The sequence below is a fragment of the Hoplias malabaricus genome, chromosome 1 (assembly GCF_029633855.1).
Source record: "Hoplias malabaricus isolate fHopMal1 chromosome 1, fHopMal1.hap1, whole genome shotgun sequence".
NCBI classification, from domain to species: domain Eukaryota; kingdom Metazoa; phylum Chordata; class Actinopteri; order Characiformes; family Erythrinidae; genus Hoplias; species Hoplias malabaricus.
The window spans coordinates 18,663,773-18,684,536 of record NC_089800.1 but is presented as its reverse complement, the minus strand read 5'-3'; the positions used below and the strand labels follow the sequence as shown (position 1 = coordinate 18,684,536).

Sequence of the window (20,764 nt, the reverse complement as noted above, 5' to 3'; positions counted from 1 at the left end):
GCACAGCGCTCTTCCAGGACCCTATGGACTCTGGCTGGGCAGACAGTAAACAAGTCACTGTGTTTGGTGCCAGCGTGAAGAATCATGGGGTGGCTTTGGCCGCTGTAAAGATGAGATAGAGGGGGCAGCGGGTGGCTGTAATGAGCTGGACTTTTGAAAATGACCGGAGGCACAGTGCTGGACCACGTCTGTAGCATCAACGGTGAGCCGCCACTCAATTCTCATTACCATGAGCACATCCTGAGCCAGCCCTGAGCCACCGTGGAGGAGCGCAGTTAAATCATGATTAAAGAACGCCATTTAGGAGATAGAGGCCCAGCAACCTTGAGAGAGCAGCCAAGCACAAAACTGTTTATTTATTATAGTGCAGCGTTTTACACACACACACACACACAAACACACACACACACAAACACACACAAGCTGTTTCCTGTCTTCAAGCTCTGAGAGAGTAAAGGAGAGAGAAGGACAAAGAGAGAGAGGAGAACTATGTATATAATAAATAAAGTAGATGTTATTGGTTAGTCTCTTACTACAGTTATCATTAATATAATTGCTGTTATTATTATTATTACTCCTGTTATTATTGTTGTCATTGATTTTTTTGTCTCACATCATAAGCCCACCACCTTCATCCAGTCAGACATTGCACACACAAACAAATGAACACATACTATATTGCCACAATTTTTGGACACATGCTCAGCCAATATTTCCTCTGAAATCAAGGGAATTAATACACAGTTTACTCCTCTTTTGGGAAAAGAGAGAGAGAGAGAGAGAGAGAGAGAGAGAGAGAGAGAGAGAGAGAGAGAGAGAGAGAGAGAGGGGCGGGAGAGAGAGAGAGAGAGAGGGAGAGAAAGAGAATGACAGAGACATAGAGAAAATTTAAGATAAAGACAAACCTTGCTATCAATCTCACTGCTCCCCAGTGCAGTCTGAATGACAAAAAGTAGAGCATCTGTGAGACCCTCACACTCTCTCATCCGCCTCCTCGCCTCCTCCCCTGCAGAGCTCACGTTTCTGAGAGAGAGACAGAGAGAGAGAGAGAGAGAGAGATAGACAGACAGAGAGAGAGAGAGAGAGAGAGATAGACAGAGAGAGAGAGAGAGAGAGAGAGAGAGAGAGAACAAGTGGATTGTTTGTAATTCATTTATGATTTACATGAGTTATTATTTTGAAACAAGAAAAAAAAAAAACTCCTGTGACGTGCTGTTTTCCTAAACACCATATATATACCATAGTATATGGGTATGTGAGTGAATATGTGAGTGAGTGAATATGTATGGGAATGAAAGAGTAATTACACACCGGTTTTATATGTTAATTTGCATTGAACAATCAAGGATGCCACTGTCCTAATAACCCTCTGGAGTCTGTAAAATTAATTTTTTAGCTTTTGGTTATAGAACAATAAGTAACAAGACGGCTTCATTTTGTGATGAGTAAGTGAAAAATATATGATTAGTTTTTCTGCAGCACGTTTGGTGCTGATTAGCTTTTTCACTAGATAGTCTAGCTGACGGTAAATGTTTTGTAATTGCGCAGAGGCTGAGAGCTCAGCTCGTCTCATCTGTAGCTCATATATATGATTTGTTGTTCCAAAGCAGTCTGTGTCATTGCTAAATAACTAAAATACCACCATTATATTTATTATTATATATATTATATTTATAGAGCACTTTAAAAAACACCAACAGCTGAAACAAAGTGCTGTACAAAAGATGTTTATAAAACAAAATAAAATAAAATAAAACAACCAATAAGGAAAATTAAATAACTTAAATAAAAACAAAACTAATAAAATGAACGATTCAGTTGGTCTCACTGAGGGGGTGGGGTGGGGGCTAATGGGCCATTCTCCTTGACAATGGGTAGGGTATTTCTAATCTTTGTTTCTCACCTATCTCATGAATAGTCAATATGTGAGCCACGGGTGATAAAAACTGTGTCACATCATATTTGTAGAAATATAGAAAAAAAATACAGTGTCAGATAACTGTAAACACCAGTGTATCGCCAACACCCACGTCTACAAAGTTCAGAGCTCAATATTTAGAAGTCAATATTTAGAGTTAATTTAAACATAAAAAAAAGAGAAACATTGAAAGACATACATACTTCTGTCACATTATTGTTGCTGTTTTTGTGATGAATATTAGCATGTGTAGCTTTTTGGGAACAAACTTTGTTAGGTAGGTTCAATTTGTAAAAACTTTAAGGATGTCATATTACCTCAGACGTGGCCGAAACACCCCAGAGGGTTAATAGAAAAGTCAGTGTATTGATTGGAAGTTGTTTGATGTTAAACATCTCCAAAGTTCAGTCCTGGACGTTTGTTGCATTTTCTGTGTCTAATGATCTCATGAGTCCCAAACACATCTAGTAACGTTGAGGTCTGGGCTCTGGGGGGGGGGATCAGTCCTTGTTCTTAGTTTTCCAAACTCTTATCAGCGATGGCTTTTTGACAGCTACACGTCCTTGCAGACCCAACACGTTGAGGTTTTCCTATGTCTTTTTTAAGCTCTGAAGCACGAGTGACACTTGACTTTCTCTTGTTTCTCAAAGATGAAAGACTCAGGTGCAGTTTATCAGATGAGATTAACTTTAGTGTCCTTTTTTTCTTTTTCCTTTTTTTGCAATTTTATTTCCCTTTGACTTTTCGTTCTCGTTTCAAGTGTATTATCTCAAGATATAGATGAATTGGTTTAATATCTTTGCAATAACTCTTGATAAAAAATGACTTGTACTTAATACATTTTTTGATTGGAATCAAAAGCCTTGAACATTGGTCTCTGATATTTGCTCAGTACCAGAAGAACCGATCAAAGCCCTATTCAAGATCAGAATCTTTATATCTGTGCTGTATGGTCCAAGTCCAAGAGGAATCATACACACAAGTCTAAGCCACAGCACTCTCAACTGCCCTGGGGGACTCACAGAAGTCCTTAAAAACAAAATGCAATTTCACACATGGAACAGAAAATGCTATGAGACAGCGATTGCTAATTTGCCCTTGCTTCATTCAGTCGTACCTCGATCGATGGCTAGGTTCCATTTCGCGGGATTGGTGCGTGAGCAAGGAACGGAATGATGACAGTTGTGCTCAGAATCCATTTCCCCTTCAAACACATTAACTTGGCAAAGGCATTACCCATAGATCACTCAACTTGAGCTGATAATACGCCACATTAGCAGCACAGGCTACACAACCTATTTCTTTTATAGCTCTGCCTTATTAGGTTATTACCTTTTCAGACTAGGATACACTATATATATATATTACACAAACACTATACACCAGACATAGACTACACACTATAGATACACTGATCCAAGTTTGACACACACTACCAATAACACCCAAACCCACCTGAACCACACATGAGCTGTCCCCACTGTGGTTCATCTAGGTATTTCCCACTCTACAGCTGGTAGTACACCTTTACCAGAGATATTGATGCTCTGCTGTTCATATGGCTTCATTCGGCCCAACAGATTGTGTGTGGATGGGGCTTGGCTGGACCCGAGGGCTTATTGATATCCATTTCTGCCTTTGTGTGTGTGTATTGCAGTCTGGGCAGATTGTAATGAGTCTCTAAACAAAGACACAGATCAATTCATGCCCCTTTGACTTTCATGGGAAGTTCAACTGCAAACACTGTGTGTATATCAACCCCGGTGGGACTACTTTGTATCTGGTCATATGTTACTTGTGTAATTTGGAACCACAGGACTTTGTGTTCAGTCCATGCATCACGGGCATGGCCCAATGTAAATGTGCCGTAATGACCCTGAAGAAAATATTTTGACATTCACTTACACTGAGACTTAGGAATGTATTTCTTCCCCCTGTAAAGTTACTAGATGTTGGTATAACAGTGATGAACAACACAAATATGAGCTCCATGTAAAACATACTTCTAAAGTCAGGAACCCCTAGCTGAAACATGTGACAGCATTCTTTAACCCTGCTTCATCTTGATCAGGGACACAGTGGGTCCAAAGAATTCTGAAATAATTAACTCCTAAATGGAACAAACTCTGGACAGGGCACTGAGTGTATTATAAAATAAAATATTAATTTGGTAAAATCTGCAAAATACCTATGCAAGTATTCATTCATTCATTCATTCATTCATTATCTGTAACCTCTTATCCAGTTCAGGGTCGCGGTGGGTCCAGAGCCTACCTGGAATCATTGGGCGCAAGGCAGGAATACACGCTGGAGGGGGCTATGTAAGTATTATTGTCCTCAATTCAGTGAAGATTAAGTGGGAAAACATGATCATTTCAAAAGATGGTGAGGTGGAAACATAGACTGTGCAAGAAATAATACAATAGGGAGTTTAGATACAGTCTTAACTCTATCATACACAGGGGAGGGGTGAGTACACCTGGCGATGCATTGCTTTCAAAGTCAAAGTTTCACCAGATTCCACTGAAGCATGAAGGAGAATTTTAATTTGAAGTCATTTTTATGTTTTGTTCAGGGAGCTCAAATATTATACACACAATTTACACACATGACTCTTACAAATATTTACCTCCCCTTCTGGAAAACACATTGTAATGTATCTTTAAGGATTTAAGCCACTGTTGTATCTTTAAAGGAACATTTACACTGTCTGTAAATTTAGTGACCAAAAATGTACTTTTCTGTGCAGCGCTGTGTCTTTGGTCACTGTCTGTCAAAATAAAACTTGGGAGGGCCAATGTTTTCATAGAGTGGGACTAAAATCCATATGCGGTCAACCCAGCTATGAAAACAAAGAGCAGAGGACAGCACGTAGAGGTATGTGACTTCATTCACTGCTCAGGATGCCATAACGCCATAATATGGTTTACGCAGAAATTATTTGCTGTACAAAATGTTGGATATATCACCTTTAATGCCTTGTATAATGTATAGTGTAATACTTAGATTACACATTAGACTGAAAGACTCAGGATGTTGTAGTTCTTTAGATTTATTTTAAAAAATAATACTTGTATTTTTAAGGTTTGTTTGGAATGTTTGGAAGGTTAAAATCTAAAAAACAATGGGAAACTGTTTAGTCTATTTTTTTGTTTTGTAGTATTTAAATATAAATTAAAAACAGCTGTATAAAAGGCTGCTTTATTGAAAATTTCCTTGTTAAACTGTACCAAACACTTTAAAATAATACCAATCAAAAAAGTTAGAAGGAGGAAAAAGTGAGGGAACTTGAGAGAAAACACACCCTAGTTGGTGGTGTAAAACATGTTTGTAACAACTTTAGTGAGGACCTATGAATATCGGTGTTAGAGAGAGAGAGAGAGAGAGAGAGCGAGAGAGAGAGAGAGAGAGAGAGAGAGAGAGAGAGCAAGCAAAATTGTTTTAGTTTCTATTAAATTGTAAGACTTAATGAGTGAATAATAGAGTGAGTCACAGAGTAAGACATCACAACATCTCACCTCAGTTGCTAGGCTCTCAAGTCAGTTTTTCCTTTGTTTCTAAACAGTTCCGAGTACCTCCCACTTGAGTTATGAAGACATGAGTGAAAAAGTAAGAGTGTCAGTCAATAAATAAATAACTAACATCTGCTTAGGCAAGAAGGATCCGTATTTATCCGACATGCAAATACAACTGACTGCAAACCACTCGTGCATGACATGGTGCTACAACAAAAACAGCCCTGTGTGAAACAAAGGCTGTCAAAGTCATACAGTGGTTCAGTGTGAGTAACACCAGGTTGTGTTGGAAAATTATTGTTATGATATGCCCTTATTATGTTAAACTCATGTGTACTCCCTTTGAGTCCTGACTCTTAGCGTCTTTACGATTTTAGAGTTTGTGCTCTTGTGTACTTTTTCCTCTGTGTTTCTTCCTTACAGTTTTAGGGATGTTTTGACTCTTTCTATGTTCTGCATGCTTTTTTCTTCTTTGCGATGTTCAGGATGTGGACTTGGTCGCTAATTGGAACAGAGCATAGTTTTACATGGTTTCCAGGGGTTGAATAAGGTGCTGTACACCTTGTCATTCAATGCAGAAATGTAAATATTTCACCTTCTACATAATATTTTGAATAGAATCAAGGAATCCAGAAAACTCTCAGTTGGTGCAGTGCAAGCCCAGAATACACTGCTGAATGTGCATGACCTTCAAGCCCTCAGACAGCACTGCAAGAGATCAATCAGAGGTTCCTGGTTTTATTACAATGATTGGACAGTGCAGTTTGGATGTATTTATGTAGCATAAGCATCCAGAAAACCTAAATAGTGCACTTTACAGATTTATAAAACTAATGCTACTACACCATTACATTGTGTGAATTCATTCATTCATTATCTGTAACCGCTTATCGAGTTCAGGGTCGCGGTGGGTCCAGAGCCTACCTGGAATCATTGGGCGCAAGGCGGGAATACACCCTGGAGGGGGCGCCAATCCTTCACAGGGCAACACACACACACACACACACACATTAACTCACACCTACAGACACTTTTGAGTCGCCAATCCACCTACCAACGTGTGTTGTGGGAGGAAACCGGAGCACCCGGAGGAAACCCACGCAGACACGGGGAGAACACACCAACTCCTCACAGACAGTCACCCCCGGAGCGGGAATCGAACCCACAACCTCTAGGTCCCTGGAGCTGTGTGACTGCGACACCACCTGCTGCGCCACTGTGCCGCCACGTTGTGTGAAGGTATTTGTAATTCCGTCCCTAGTGGTTTGATGGTGTAATTGCAGAGCCGTGCATAAGTACAAACACAACCACTCACTTATTCATAAAAGAGCAGCCCTAACCATTCATTCAGAATGTGAAATAGCTTTAAATATAATGTTCCTTCCAATATGTAATTGTGTCATTTTGATTAGTGTAACAAAATGAAAGTAATCATCATTAACAGAAGAGCACCGCTTTACATAGTATTAGGCACAGCGCTCTAATGCCACGACAACGGCGGGACATAACTCATCAGGTCCGAGATGAATATTCTGTGCTTGCAGGCTCTGGCAGACGGAAAGTGGATGCACCCTGCTCTCCTAATGGAACTCTCGCTGCAGCCTTTTGTGTGGGAAATTAAACAGCGAGCTGCAGCGGTGCCGTATGGGAAAACAGTTAATCAGAGGTTATGCTAATGTACGTCAGGGTGCGGCTCAGAGCTCAGGGTCTGGATTCACTTCATATAATAAAGCTCCAGCTCTGTGTTGATAAAGCCAGAAAGCATAAAGCCAGAAAAAAATGGACATTATAAAGGCTACTATAGGTCCTCCCAATGTCTGGACACTAACTGTATCTGATGTGTGATGTGACGCCCTGTTTCAGTCCTTTTTATTGACCTAACTAGATATACTCTGCTGTCCCTGAAGGAAAATGGGCTCTGGAGAACCTAACACATTCAGACGTACACTGACCAGCCATAACATTATGACCACCTCCTAGTTTCTACCCTCACTGTCCATTCTCTCAGCTCCACTGCTAATAGTGCTACAATTAGGGATTGCTGTCCATCTGTTGCTATGCATACTTGGTCCCCTTTCCCCCTGTTCTTCCATGGTCAGGAGTCCCACAGGACCACCAGAGTGTGTATTACGTGGTTGCTGGATAACTCTCGGCACTGCCGACACACCACAACCACTGTGACACAGAGGTGGTGGTGATATGTTCGTGTGTTTTGTGCTGGCATGAGTGGATCAGACACAGCAGTGCTGCTGGAGTTTTTAAACCCCTTAGTGTGACTAGTTCACCAGCAGAAAATGTCATGTTGGTGGCATTCTGCACAGTGTGTGTTGGTGGCAACACGCACTCTGCAGCAACAAATGAGCCACTGTCTCTGACTTTATATCTACAAGGTGGACAAATAGGGCGGACAGTGGACTGGCTCGTTAAAAGTGAGCAGCCTGTACCTAGTGACAGCGAATTGTATGAATAAAGAGTGTCAGATAATACAGCACAATAATGTATTATAAAATTATGTTGGAAATACCTATAAACACTGAGATATGCTTGTGCCGTACGGCCCACCCATAGCTCACAGAGTAGGACTCATCACTTTAAAGCAGCACAATCTTGTGTGAATTTCCATTCCTAACATGTTATGAACTGCACCACACACACTCCAAACGCGATATCTTCACCCCCTTCTCACAAAACAAATTGTACTCATCCATCAAGGCCAGTGCTTCTGCCGGAGAGTGGGGGATCTGCTCCAGCCTGCGCATGGGGAGCCATGGCTAAGTGAAACATTTCCAGCCATTAAATAATCAAGCAAAGCTCTAACACGACAGCCAGGAGTTAAAAGAAGACCATAGAGATTCTGGAGGTGGCTCTGAACCAACCCCACCACCCCATAAACAGTCTCTCTATTCACTCCCTAAATGGTACAGGAGACACATGCAGCAATTATTTTAAAAAAAGGGGCATTCTACGACTTTATTTATTTATTTATTTTTTATTTAATTCTGAAACCTGAAGCCATTCAGAGAGATATTCTGAGGCTGAATGTTAGAGAAACACACACTGGAAGTGGTAGGAACCAGATTTCCAATGTCCCTTTAAAGCAAGGCCGCAAATAAGTGTAACTGTAACAGCACAGTCTCCCCCAGACATTTTTTTCAGACATGAGGATAGCTAATGTAAGCCGTTAGTGTTTGGAGCAGTGTGTGGAGCTGTTTGAAAAATGATGGTGGGTGAATTTGGATATTTCAAAAACTTGTGCTGAAATTGAAAAGAAAATACCAAAAATATCATTCTCGTTTGCTAAGCGACTAACTATAATCATTACAAAAAAAATACTCTGAACCAGATGTGTAAGGGTTAAAAAGAGAAGCAGCAGCAGCAGCAGAGTGATTCTCCTCTGCTGATCATGTGAATGAGAACTGATGAAGTGTCGCTCCACACCCAGGGCTCTGGCAGGAGCATGAGGCAAAATGGAAAATAAAGGGAAAGGGTTGCCAGATTGGGCGAAAAAGAGTAATGCGTTACTCAGACGTTTAATTATTTTTGCCTCTTGTGGCATGCACTGCGCTATATAGACTGCTATCAGAGGCAGGAGCAGAGGGCGACAATTAAACTATAGCAGGAGCTTGAAATATCAGGCCATCATTATGATGGAACGCCAGTCTGCTGACAGGGTCTACCCAATAAGCGCCAGCTCTCTGTCAATATTCCAAAACCATAAAGTTATTTAATAAATGTGTGGCGCAGAGCAGGGAGGGTATTTCTGTGTTGCCAAAGCTGAATACTGAGTCAGACACCTTAAACAGTGTGACTATTAGGCCTGCGGAGAGGAGATCTTTGCCATTCTTGAAGACAAAAAACGTGGACATGGAGCGATAGGAAAAAACACCAGCCATAACTTTATTAACACCGAGTATGATTGTGTGGTGTATCATTCCCAGTGCTGCAGTGTCACAGACGTGGTGGTGATGTGTTAGTGTGTGTTGCGCTGGTATGAGCGGATCAGACACAGCAGTCGCTGCTGGAGTTTTTAAACCCTGAGTCCACTCACCGTTAACTCTGTCAGATCCAATACCTGGTTGGTCCAGTAAGAGGCAATAGAGGACGCGGTTGGCTGGTGGACTGTTCTCAGTCCACAGGGGTTTAAAACTCCAGCATAGATGCTGTGTCTGATCCTCTCATACCAGCACAACACACACTAACACACTCCCAGCACAGTAGTGTCACTAGAGCACTGAGAATGAGCCACCAGCTAAATCATACCTGCCCTCTGGTGGTCCTGTGGGGGTCTTGACCATTGAAGAACAGGGTGAAACCAAGTATGCAGAGCAACAGACTGACTATAGTGCATAATTGTAAAACTACAACGTGCTCCTGTATGGTCAGTGGAGCTGAGAGAATGGACAGAGGAGGTAGTTATAACATTATGGCTGATTTCATTTTCAAACCACATCATTCTGTTATCTATTTCCATGACGCGGACCCTTTGAAGACCCAATCCTTTTAAAAGGTTCTCCACGGAGATAAAGAGGGTTCTCCTGAGGCATGCGAGTCCGTGTTGGAGAGCCAGATGTTTCATGACAGCGTCGATGTTGATCAATGTCCAGCTGAAGGGTGATCCACCAGCCTTGTGATTAACACAGTGAGCGAAGGTGAAGTCTGACATCCCCGCCTACTGTTTGAGCTTCCAGTCAGGTTACCTGCTCATTTTCCCCCGGTTAATGGGGCCCTCTGCTTTTATTGCTTATTCATGTCATTTATATTCTGCCACTCTCCATAAACTCCATCTAATCAATTAACATCCTTTGTTTGCTAATTACATATCGAACCTGATTAGCGCTGCATTCCAAGCACACCTTAAAACCTTTCCATCACAAGGAAATCGCCCAACGCCTTCTTTTTTATAGTGACGCCAGCTCGTAAAATCTGATCATGAAACCTGAGGGGCACAGAATATGATGGCATCGAGTAAACAAGCAAGTGTTTAGTGGTTGTTAATGAGGGGAGAGAGGGGCTAATTAAATGTAACACACATTTTCATGTAGTTAAGGTGGCTCAAGTAGAACATGTGTTGGGTCAATGTGCTCGTATTCCCATTGTAACTCTATCAGAGACTCAGTGGTGTAAGCCGCAGTCTATCCAAGAGAAAAATGATCATAGTTAATTAACTGCATTTTAACAGGCACAAACAAAAAGATGAACATGTATACAAACGCCCCCTGTATGTTATGCTGCAGCCCTGACTGTCTCATTACCCCAGCTCCTGTTCTATCTTTAAGAGTGAATCCCATTTCTTATTTTTACCCCAAAGTGTCATCCTTGAAACAAAGTCACATGGTGTAGTGGCCAAAATCTACCCCCTAAGGAATGGGATGACCCTTAAAGAGCATGACACATCATCAGAACTCAAATAAAAAAAAGAGTAGCCCTCTTAAGGTAGCACTGGTCTTCAGCGATAAGAGCACTGCTGGCCAATTTAAGGCATCATACGCCTTCAGAAATGTTGAACAATCCTGTATTATCAGCCACTCCAAACTGTTCTGTGATATATGAATTAAGCGTCCTATTCTGCAGGTTTTGTTTGGAAATTTCAGTTCCACCTTAAAGGTTCCAGTAACGTTCTGTTATTGTTAATAGTGGAGTGGAGAAACAAAGAGGCCAATGTCTGTTATATTTCGTTTCGTAATGTAGTAAACGTTCAGAGTATATGTTGCCTGATAAAAATAAGTGGACAATGTGTGTGTTTGAACTCTGGTCTAAGCATTGGCTCTATCACCTGGAGATGTCAGGTTTGGCCTCTAGGTCAGGAGTCCTGCAGAACATGATAGGCCTCATTCGTGTGGGTAGGACGGTCCTTCCTCTCCCCATCACTGCCTGCAGTATTGGCTAGCACAAGCAGCTTTCTGCTGAAGTGACAGATCTGGGCAGTTTGCATTCTCCTCTGATGAATTAAGCTGTTGTGTGGTGTTGCATTAGCGACATGTTGAGAAACGATGTGGTGGTCTGACCTATATCTCAGGGAAAGCATGTGTTTGCCTCCACCCTTCTGTGGCTGGGGCACGGTGTGTGATCGGGGGAGAATCAGTGATGGGTGGAAATGGAGACGAATAAGTACTGGTGAGAAAATTAGGAATGAAACTGATGAAAAAGTTCAAGAGAACACAAAATTGGACCTCGGTCTTGCTCAAATACTTTTACAGTTATTTAGCAAACTATCCTGTAGTAAAATTACACTTGACCACTTCACTGACTTTCATGTTATGTCCGATTCCAGTTGAATGTTTCACTGAGATGTTTAAAAAAGCCACCAGTTGCATTGACCCTGACGTTAGCAGATGGTCAGCTTGGAGTAAAAATGTCTTAAAGGAAGACCCCACAGCCCACAGCCAGCTGACCACTGAGAAAAGACAGTAGGTGACATCTGTGTTACCAGCCCGGAACGGATGCATTTCAGCCCCAGGGGGGCTTTCTTGTCAGGTATGCTAATAAGCCAGCTAGCTAGCTCCACTCAGGGACCTGGAGATTTAAGCCTGAATACAAGGGGCCACTGGGAGGCATCTGGAGAACCTGCCGACTTTCTCCCACTCTCTCCATGACGGAACTCTACAGCTGTTCTCCTTCTGCCCGCAACTTGCTCTTAATGAAGGCAATTACCTGCTCTGAGCGAGGAGCTGCTCCCAGGTCTTCTACAGCATATGGACCCATAATTCAGATTATAACCACCATCTCACATTTGCATTTAGACTGAATCCTGCCATTGGTTCATTTAGATTAGCATTTTATCCAAGTCACTGACAGTTCCTGAGGCTGATGAGTGCTCCCTCAAACTCAGAGCCAGTGGAGGTCCTCAGTTCTATTAGGGATAGGACAAAAAAATCAATATGGCAATATATCATGACGGTTCCTCCCATGAGACATCACCGAAAACACCAGTTGCAAGTACTGACGTTTTTATTAAGGTGGACTAAATGGTTTACTTCACATTACATCTGTAACTACTGTGCTGTCAGACAAAAATACAGTGTTGTTTGCTAAAGGTAAAGACAATATAAATGTTCATTTAAAGGTAAGACAAGGGTCTTTAAATCCATTTGGTTACATTGAAGATATGTTACAGTCGCTTTTCCAGAGGGAAAGTGTTTTATGTAGAATATATAGGGCTGTCAATTGAGAAAAATAAATGAACGTAATCACAAAGTTTGCTGCAACTATTGGCAACACTTAAGGTTTTAATAAGAGGCTTTCGGGACCATTTTAAGACAAAACTACACTTTTTGTTTTATAAATGCCTTACAATCTGTTTATTAATGGTTATTACTAAGGTTGTAAACACATTAAAAGGTCATTAATAATCCATTATAACACATAGAAAAAAGTGTAACAGTGGCCTGTTATTTGCCAAATAGTGAACCCAATCTAATGAGGGTCATTGATCAATCCTGATGTCTGAGGGATGTGATGGCATAGTTGGTGGTGTTGAATCCAGAGTCTGGGATCATTGCCTGGAGCTCAGTGTGTTCAAAGGGCATTCACTCCCCCAGCCACTGGGGTCACAGTGCTGAGAGAAGCTAAAATTGGGAACAACAACAACTTGACTGGACGTTCTGCCCCAGGATGGACTCTCTAGGTACACTGGTTTTGTGCCAGTTTTGACTATTGTATATAAATCAATTGAAAATCTGATCCATCCTGAAGAACAACACAAAAACAGACTGCGGTTTCTCTAACACCCAGCCCTGCTTGTCTAGTACCAGACTGGCCAGGACAAAGGCCAGGTGGAGCTCCCCGAGACGCCGGACAAATCCCTGGCGTCTTCACAAAGCTTGTTCCAGTCAGACCGCACCACTGACAGAGTCATTCATCAAAGGCCTAAGCTCACCCTGCCTTTCTCTCACTGCTGATCTCTAGCTGATTGTGTACTCTCCGCTTCTATCAAAGGAGGCACAACAACCCCGAAAAAAAGAAAAACAAAGCCCTAATCAAGTGGTCCTCAGGCAAGAGGCCAAGCCCTACACAGACAAGAAGGAAGATTCCCCAAGATGGCCGCTGATAGAGGCCAGCAGCTCTGGGCCTGTTGAGCTCTGGAGCCCTCCACTATCATGATGAGCTTCTTTATTGTCTGCAGAACTCGCGGAGACATTTAACAGAGTAAATAGAGGGCTTTCTTTCTACCCTCTGCTCAGCTTGATGCCTGGTGCTTGAGCATGAAAGAAAATAAAAGAAGAAAAAGCTTGACTCCATGATGCCTCTTTTTTAAGGGATGCCATGAGGGAATCCACATTGTGCCTCGCAAAACCTGTTTCTGTTAGAGAGTTGTGTTTTTTTTCTCTTGCCCAGGAGGCCTAGGAGGTTTTAGAAAATTTGATTTCTTCTGGTGGAAGTGATTTACTGAGGAATGAGTGTCAAACTCCCAGTGGGGCGGGGCTCAATTCATAAAAAAAAAAAAAAAAAAAACCTCGCTTCACTGCTTTTCAGTGGCTCACTGGAGTGTTCCCCGTCACTGAGAGAGGACAGGCACTTTGACGAATGTTCAGTGTAGTGTATGGATTGAGATATTTGGAGGCTGAACCACATCTTGCTGGCACCAAATTACAACATGACTGACACATCCACTGTGTTACAATACAATAAGGAACAGCACAACAGTGTCAGGAACTCCACTTCCAACTGTAGCTTCTGAATGCCTTGACAGTTCATTTTTTTCTTGTTTCTTCTGTACCACAGTATTCTCCAGTAGGAAAATTGGAAAGGTCTGGAAAACTCTTTCCTTTGGACAGGGATTAAGCTTAGTTCTGGACTACAACACTGAAGTCCAAGTCTCACCAGTCAATCCCTATGACCAGCAGGATCATTGGGGGCAGGGGAAGTGAAGTTATGGTATACTGGTTATGGTATCATAACTTATGATAGTTATGGATAACCATGACTTTCCTGAATATTAAATATGACATGTCCAAAATTCCCCCCAGAAAATTTGACCAATATGCTTAGAGACATAGGAGCTAATTAACATATTCAGGTAAAAACATACCTTCTGGTGTCTCGCTTATAATGCTGTTGTGTAGAGTGTTAAAGTTATTACTGAACACAGCTGAGCTGATTTATAAGCAGAACAGATGGGTGTATGGGTGTGTGTGGGAGTTTGGATGTATACATGAATCACAGATTACTTCAGGAACATTGAAGAACATGACGAGCAGCGTGCCAATGTTCTAAACACTCTGAGTTCCTGGTGAGAGGAAGGACCAAGGCATTCTGGGAAGTGTAGTGCCTGTAATTGCAATTCATTAGCAACATTGCTAATTTGCACCGTGCACACAGCAATTGCTTCCATTAAACTTTCATAAGGAAAAAATAGTGTTAGGCAAATCAAAATGCTACATTTAACTATAGCTACATCTGTTTACAATCTTCCTCCGCTCTTAAAAGCTATGTACCCAAAGCTAACAGTACCCTCTAGAGCTAAAGTTTAAAGGGAGTAACGTTTTTTTTTTTTTTGTATTTTGGGGTGTTTGTTAGTTTTATTGATGGCAGAAAGCTCGATATCATAGTGGTCTTAAATATGACAGGACTATGCAGGAACTCTGATACTCAGAACCTCAATAGGGGAGACCCCTGGCAAGCATCAGCCAACAGTGCTGATGGTTGTCTCTTGAGACTGCCTCGCTTAAAGGCAAGGCTGCCCTGTTCCAGAGACTTATAGTTCCTTAAAGTTTTGTTTAGATCTGTGGCAGCACAAGCAGACCAGTCGTACCCCAATGACACAAGGATTATTCAAAATGGCAGAGTATGGATTACTTAATGACGGCAATATCAACAAGCTAAATGCTAAAGTTAGCACTTTGTCTGTCTGGAAGTTTTATTTCCACTGTGTCTCTTTTCTCTCTGTCTGTTGTCCAGGTTTTTGCTGAATAATGACGAGTAATTGTTTTCTATGCTAATGCTAACTTATAGATTGTATTTAACACCCTGTAGCTCTGAATTAGCTTAGCAGAGAGGAGTCCTCTTCACGATAAGGAAAACCTATTTCTGTTTGTGATTCTGTAATGCATTCTGGGTATTGTAGTGAGCAATGATTTATGTCCATTTTTAGATATTTTAAAACCGATGAGGCTAAGAGATAAAAATGTTTTACTGATCATTATATAATGCACAGAGGATAATTAAATACATTCTAAGCAAACTAAATGTACACAATAAAACTCACATGGAACTGGTGGCATTAAGAATGCATTAACAGTGCCAGTAGGGATTGGTACAGACTTAATCATCAGGGAGTCAAGCATGGCCTCAGCAACCTTAGTGGTTAGGTGTAGGATACTTAAATGCCCCATGATAGATGAGAGCAGAAATGTGGTGGTTGCTGGTTGTACAGCTCTAGACCATAATGGAGCAGCATAGGATATTTTACATCTTATTTTGTGTATTCATGCAATTATGAAAATAGACAAAGGATTACTGTAGCTTTATACCCTAATCCTGTACAGTAGCAGTCTTAGAGTTTTCAGCATAACAAGACTGTGCTCCCGAATGTAGATGGGCAAAACAGAAAAAAAACCCCAAAAAACAGTTTAAGCTTCTTACAATGTTCATCATTTGTCATTAATTATAACTCATTAATTACATGCTCTCCTAAAACGAGCAGTTCCGGTGCATTTGCAGGCATATGAGGCATTAAAGAGCCACTGCAGATATATCAGAGGGCTGCTGCATCCTATTTTGTCGTCATATTGTCAAAAACGCTTTTTTTTGGTTTGTTTTTTAATTAACGTACGCTGCACAGTCCTCAATCATCGAATTAGAATTAGAGCCTCATTTCAGCGCCGGTCGCTCAGCAGCTGACATCACACAGAGAGGCACAAAGAAGGCGGTAATTACCTGAGTGTAGCGCACCTTCCGAGGAGCCTTTGTTTGGATACAAGACAATGTGTCATTTACTCTGAAGGGTAATTTACAGCTAGAATTGAGGGGAAGCTTGGCGTTTAGAGAATAGAATGAAAGCCGGGATGCGTGCGTGTGCATTTGCGCGTCTACCGGCAAAGGATGTTCTTCTTGTTCCTAACTTTGAATGGGAATTTGACAAACAGGAGGAAAAGTGGATGAGGAGGTATGAATTACACAGACAATCTTAAAACAAACTTGTAAAATCCCACAATTATGGCCCACAAAATAAAAAAAAAAGACGCATTTCTTCGGCAAACCTCTTGAAGAAGTTACAAGGCTAAATAACGAAGTATGAGGAGCTTAACTCAGAGCTTAGCATTGGCTGCCGTGGTTATGGAACAAAATAAAAACTTAAAGCCGCTGTCCACTCATTTTCATAGGCTACTCGTCCTCTAATATCACTAACCTAACCACTAACCTAAAGACATCTCTTTTTTTTGGGTATTCAACCTCTACAGCCTACTGACACCACTTTGTTTATGTTGCCATGGTGATCCCGCATCAACGCCCGTCATTCTGAGATCTGACCCACCCTTACAGCGGGGAGTGACATACATTTTGAATAATGTCTACTGTGATTGGGTACTTGGGATTGGCTTTTAGGGAAGCGAATACACACGGGTAGGGTATAGTGAGATTAATTTTGCCGTGATGTAGTAAATAAATGAATCCAACAGCAGCAGGACAACTCATGTCATTCTTCATTTCGTGTAGGAAAGCGAACACGTGGGAAAGATCTGATATCCCCCATGTTCTCTGGGTGTAAAAACGGTCAGGAACCCCAGCTGCTGCGAGTATAGCAGGTGAGGCAGTCGAGAGGTGCCCGACCCAGCAAGTAAACTGGCGGCTCAGTTTGTCTTTTTCATTTTTATCACACTGATCTTCCTTCTGCTGCTCTGCCGGACTGAGCCCTGGAGATAAAACACAGGCGTTCTGTCTCCGCAGAAGTGGGCTGCTTCAGAAAGGAACAGGTAAACACACTACTGCACGGCTTAGCTTTGGTGTTACTATATTTCTATATAAATAAGGACAGCAGAGAAAGCAGAGCCTGGTCATTCTGAGGTAATAATATTGGCATGTGACATGCTGTAAAAATATGCCTTAGAGGACGTATCTTTGTAATTCACATTTACGTTTTACACCCCCAACCCCCCCCCCACCCCCACCCCCCCCACAAAACTTCCACAAAAAAACTTCCACACACTCTCACACACTCTTACCTCAGGCAGCCTGTGGCATTGCGGAGGACCTGGGATGTGTGCATCTGCAGCTTGCGATCCTCCTGGTGTGGCGAGACATCCCAGGTGGACAGAGGGATGATGACAGTGTTAGTCAGCACGGCCAGAGCATCCTGAATGATGGGCATCTTCAAAGCGTCACACGAGGACAGGTTCCAGAGCACCCCTACACAGGGAAGACACAGAGCTGGTATCAGGTGAATCATCACTCACGGTGGTCAGCTACTGCAGTGTTTACAGATCCCGGTGCAGTCCGCAAAATTCCAGACTGAATCCCATATCAAAAGAAAACAGGGAATCAAACCTAGGCTATTAAAACTGTTATAGCTTTACAGTTGTATTACCCATCACTGTGTCTGGACCTCACACTGTAGTTCACCAATGAAGGAACTAACAGCTCAGAATCAGGACATAAACATTGCTTTGTGCCCACTAAACAATTAATGAGCAACAACTAGGAAACTGACCTTTTATTTTTAAGTCAATACATATTATTACCATTATATTACCATATTATTAGACACTTATTACAAATCTATAAACTAAAGAGCAACTGAGCCAAAAGTTTAATGTCTCAGCAAAATTTGTTTGTATTGATCAAGCCCATTCCCAATTCCCAAGCTGATTTCTATTCCCCTGGGAGAGTGGCCACTGGAGGTCCTTAAGGATGGGGCTATTGCTGCATGAAAAAACTGATTTCCAGCCCCATGAACACCCACACCTTCACTAATTCCCAGCATTTAATGATTGCTGACAGATTTTAAACCTGGTCTGTATTTATGGAAAAGTGCCTTAAATAGTTGAAAATGAACCCATTTGGGGTGGGGGTGGGGGTGTGAATAATTACCATATGGATATGAGAATCACACTAAAGTATTGAGCACAGCAGGAACAAACCTCTTCTGATAGCTTGGCAGATGTGAAAAAGCTATTGAATAAGCTGAACAGCTGGATCAGAGGTTTAAGAACAAGGAAAACCCCAGACAGAACATGCTGGACAAGAATACTCCATGGCCACTGTTCGAAAGCAGTGCTCCTCTGTAAGTGACTAGGAGATAGTTTTACACAAAGCAAAAAACAAAACCAAAAAAAAAAAAACTGGGGGAATAAACATGAGTGTTGCAATCATGGTAACACGGGCGGTTGCTGTAAATGTAAACAGCTGAGAGTTGTGTGGCTGATGTAAGCTTTAGACAAGCTCTGCTTCTACAAGTGCTGAACCTGAGAGTTTAGGAATGAAGACAATGCTGTCTCTTTGGGTGATGTCTTCATGAGAGCTGTTGACTCAAGGCAGGTTGAATTCATTATAATTAAACTCCAACTATACACACATACTCACACACACACTCACATACACACACTACAGGAGCCCACATCCACGAGTGAAAGAGATAGTGAGGGTGACTCATTATTTCTCGGCTGTGTTACGCCAACCTGGCAATCCAGCACTGATGAAACAGAGGGAAGAACATCAGAAATGCACATGTTGCGAGCAAAATTAACCTTGTTTATTAAAGAAGTGCTTCAGTGAAATATCCGATTTACATACATTTACACAGAGCCCAGATGTGCTGGATCCCACCCTACAATCTGGGTTTTCTTCACACACTACTAGATCGACATAAAGATCCAGAGTTCCTTCATCCTCCTGTATTTATACTCACTTTTCTTTGTATAAAGTGGGAATAAAGACAGAAGGATGAAGGAACTTATTGGGCTTTCCCTGCCATATCACCATGGCAACATATACGCAGCTTTGTGCCATTGACAGTATGATTGATGTAATATGGTTAATCATGTTCAAAACCACACAGGTACTATGGGATCTGCCGAGAAAAATGTCCTTCAGCACTAAATCTTTCACCAGACATGATAACACATTCTGCACACTGTCAGTAATGGAGACTGCTTCTCTGGAGAAAACTCATTCTCATTAAGAAAACAAACTGCAATGAGAAGAAGGACATTTCACTCCCGGCTAAAAATAGAGCTGTCCATTATACTGCCCCCTGTTCTGAAAAACAAACAGGAGTCCACAGGTAATTTCACTAGGAGTCCGTTCCTCTGTGTCAACACAAACTGTGGTCAGGACACCAGGCAATTGAAATTACTTGGTAGGTCAAGTTATTAGAATTCTCTAGAATCAGACTGATCTGATGATGCTCAATTTATACAAAGAAACTCACCCATACTGAGCATAGCTGCCAAATAATGGGCAGAAAATGAGAATAGTAAGAAAAGGAAGGTGTTTCCAATGAACTGACCAGTAAATGGGAGTACAAATGGAAGTTTTTCCAATAATGTGGCCAGTAAATGGACATATAAGGTGGGTGTGGCCAGTGAGTGGATAAACAAGGTGGGTGTTTCTAATAAAGTGGCCAGTGTGTGGATGAACAAGGTGGGTGTTTCCAATAAAGTGGCCAGTGTGTGTATGCACAAGGTGGGTGTTTCTAATAAAGTGGCCAGTGTGTGTATGAACAAGGTGGGTGTTTCCAATAAAGTGGCCAGTGTGTGTATGTACAAGGTGCTGTTCTGGCTGTTTAGTGACCAGTGCGTGAACCCCTGCATCAGTGTGGTTGTACACGGCGGTCAGATGGTTGAGCAGCTGCCTACTCTCAGAGTGGTGAGAATAGTCACAGTCTATCTGTAGACTGGCTCTGACAGCCAGCGCTCCAGACACACTAATTACTGCACCTCTTCCTCCAGGCCCCCACACAAATCACACAGTCCAGGAACACACACAGAGTGAGGCCAAAACACAGACCTCAGACAGGGCCATCAGCTCGGGACAGCTGGACGCTCAGAGAAGGAAAGGAGAGCAATTTTCATCCCTTCCTCATGTCCATGAACTTTGGGGGAGGGGTGGGGGTGGGTCGTAGTGTGTGTTTGTGACATATGCTGCAATGATCCAGCTGCAATTAATCATTCATTCATTTTCCATAAACACTGTATCCAGATCAGAGTTGCTGTGCGTCAAAAGCCTACACAGAGCATGGCATGGCATGGCAAACACTCAGCCAATCATTCTCACACACACACACACACACCTCTGTGAACAATTTTACACACTCACCCAGTCTCTCACACACTGATAATTACAGACACATACGCACAGCCGATCAACCTATCAAACTGATTTTTGGAATTGGAGG

At 42.0% G+C, this 20,764-nt stretch overlaps 1 protein-coding gene across 2 annotated transcripts in view; it reads right to left on the bottom strand.

Annotated features, from left to right (window-relative positions):
• ctnnd2a (catenin (cadherin-associated protein), delta 2a) overlaps nt 1-20,764 on the bottom strand; it is a 386,140-nt gene that overhangs the window by 70,213 nt on the left and 295,163 nt on the right. For both annotated transcript variants that reach the window (XM_066663258.1, XM_066663348.1), the window contains 2 exons: nt 17,595-17,778; nt 906-1,023 (listed from right to left, as the gene is read on the bottom strand). In XM_066663258.1, the coding sequence (XP_066519355.1) occupies nt 906-1,023; nt 17,595-17,778 (302 nt within the window). The remainder of the gene's footprint in view (nt 1-905; nt 1,024-17,594; nt 17,779-20,764) is intronic.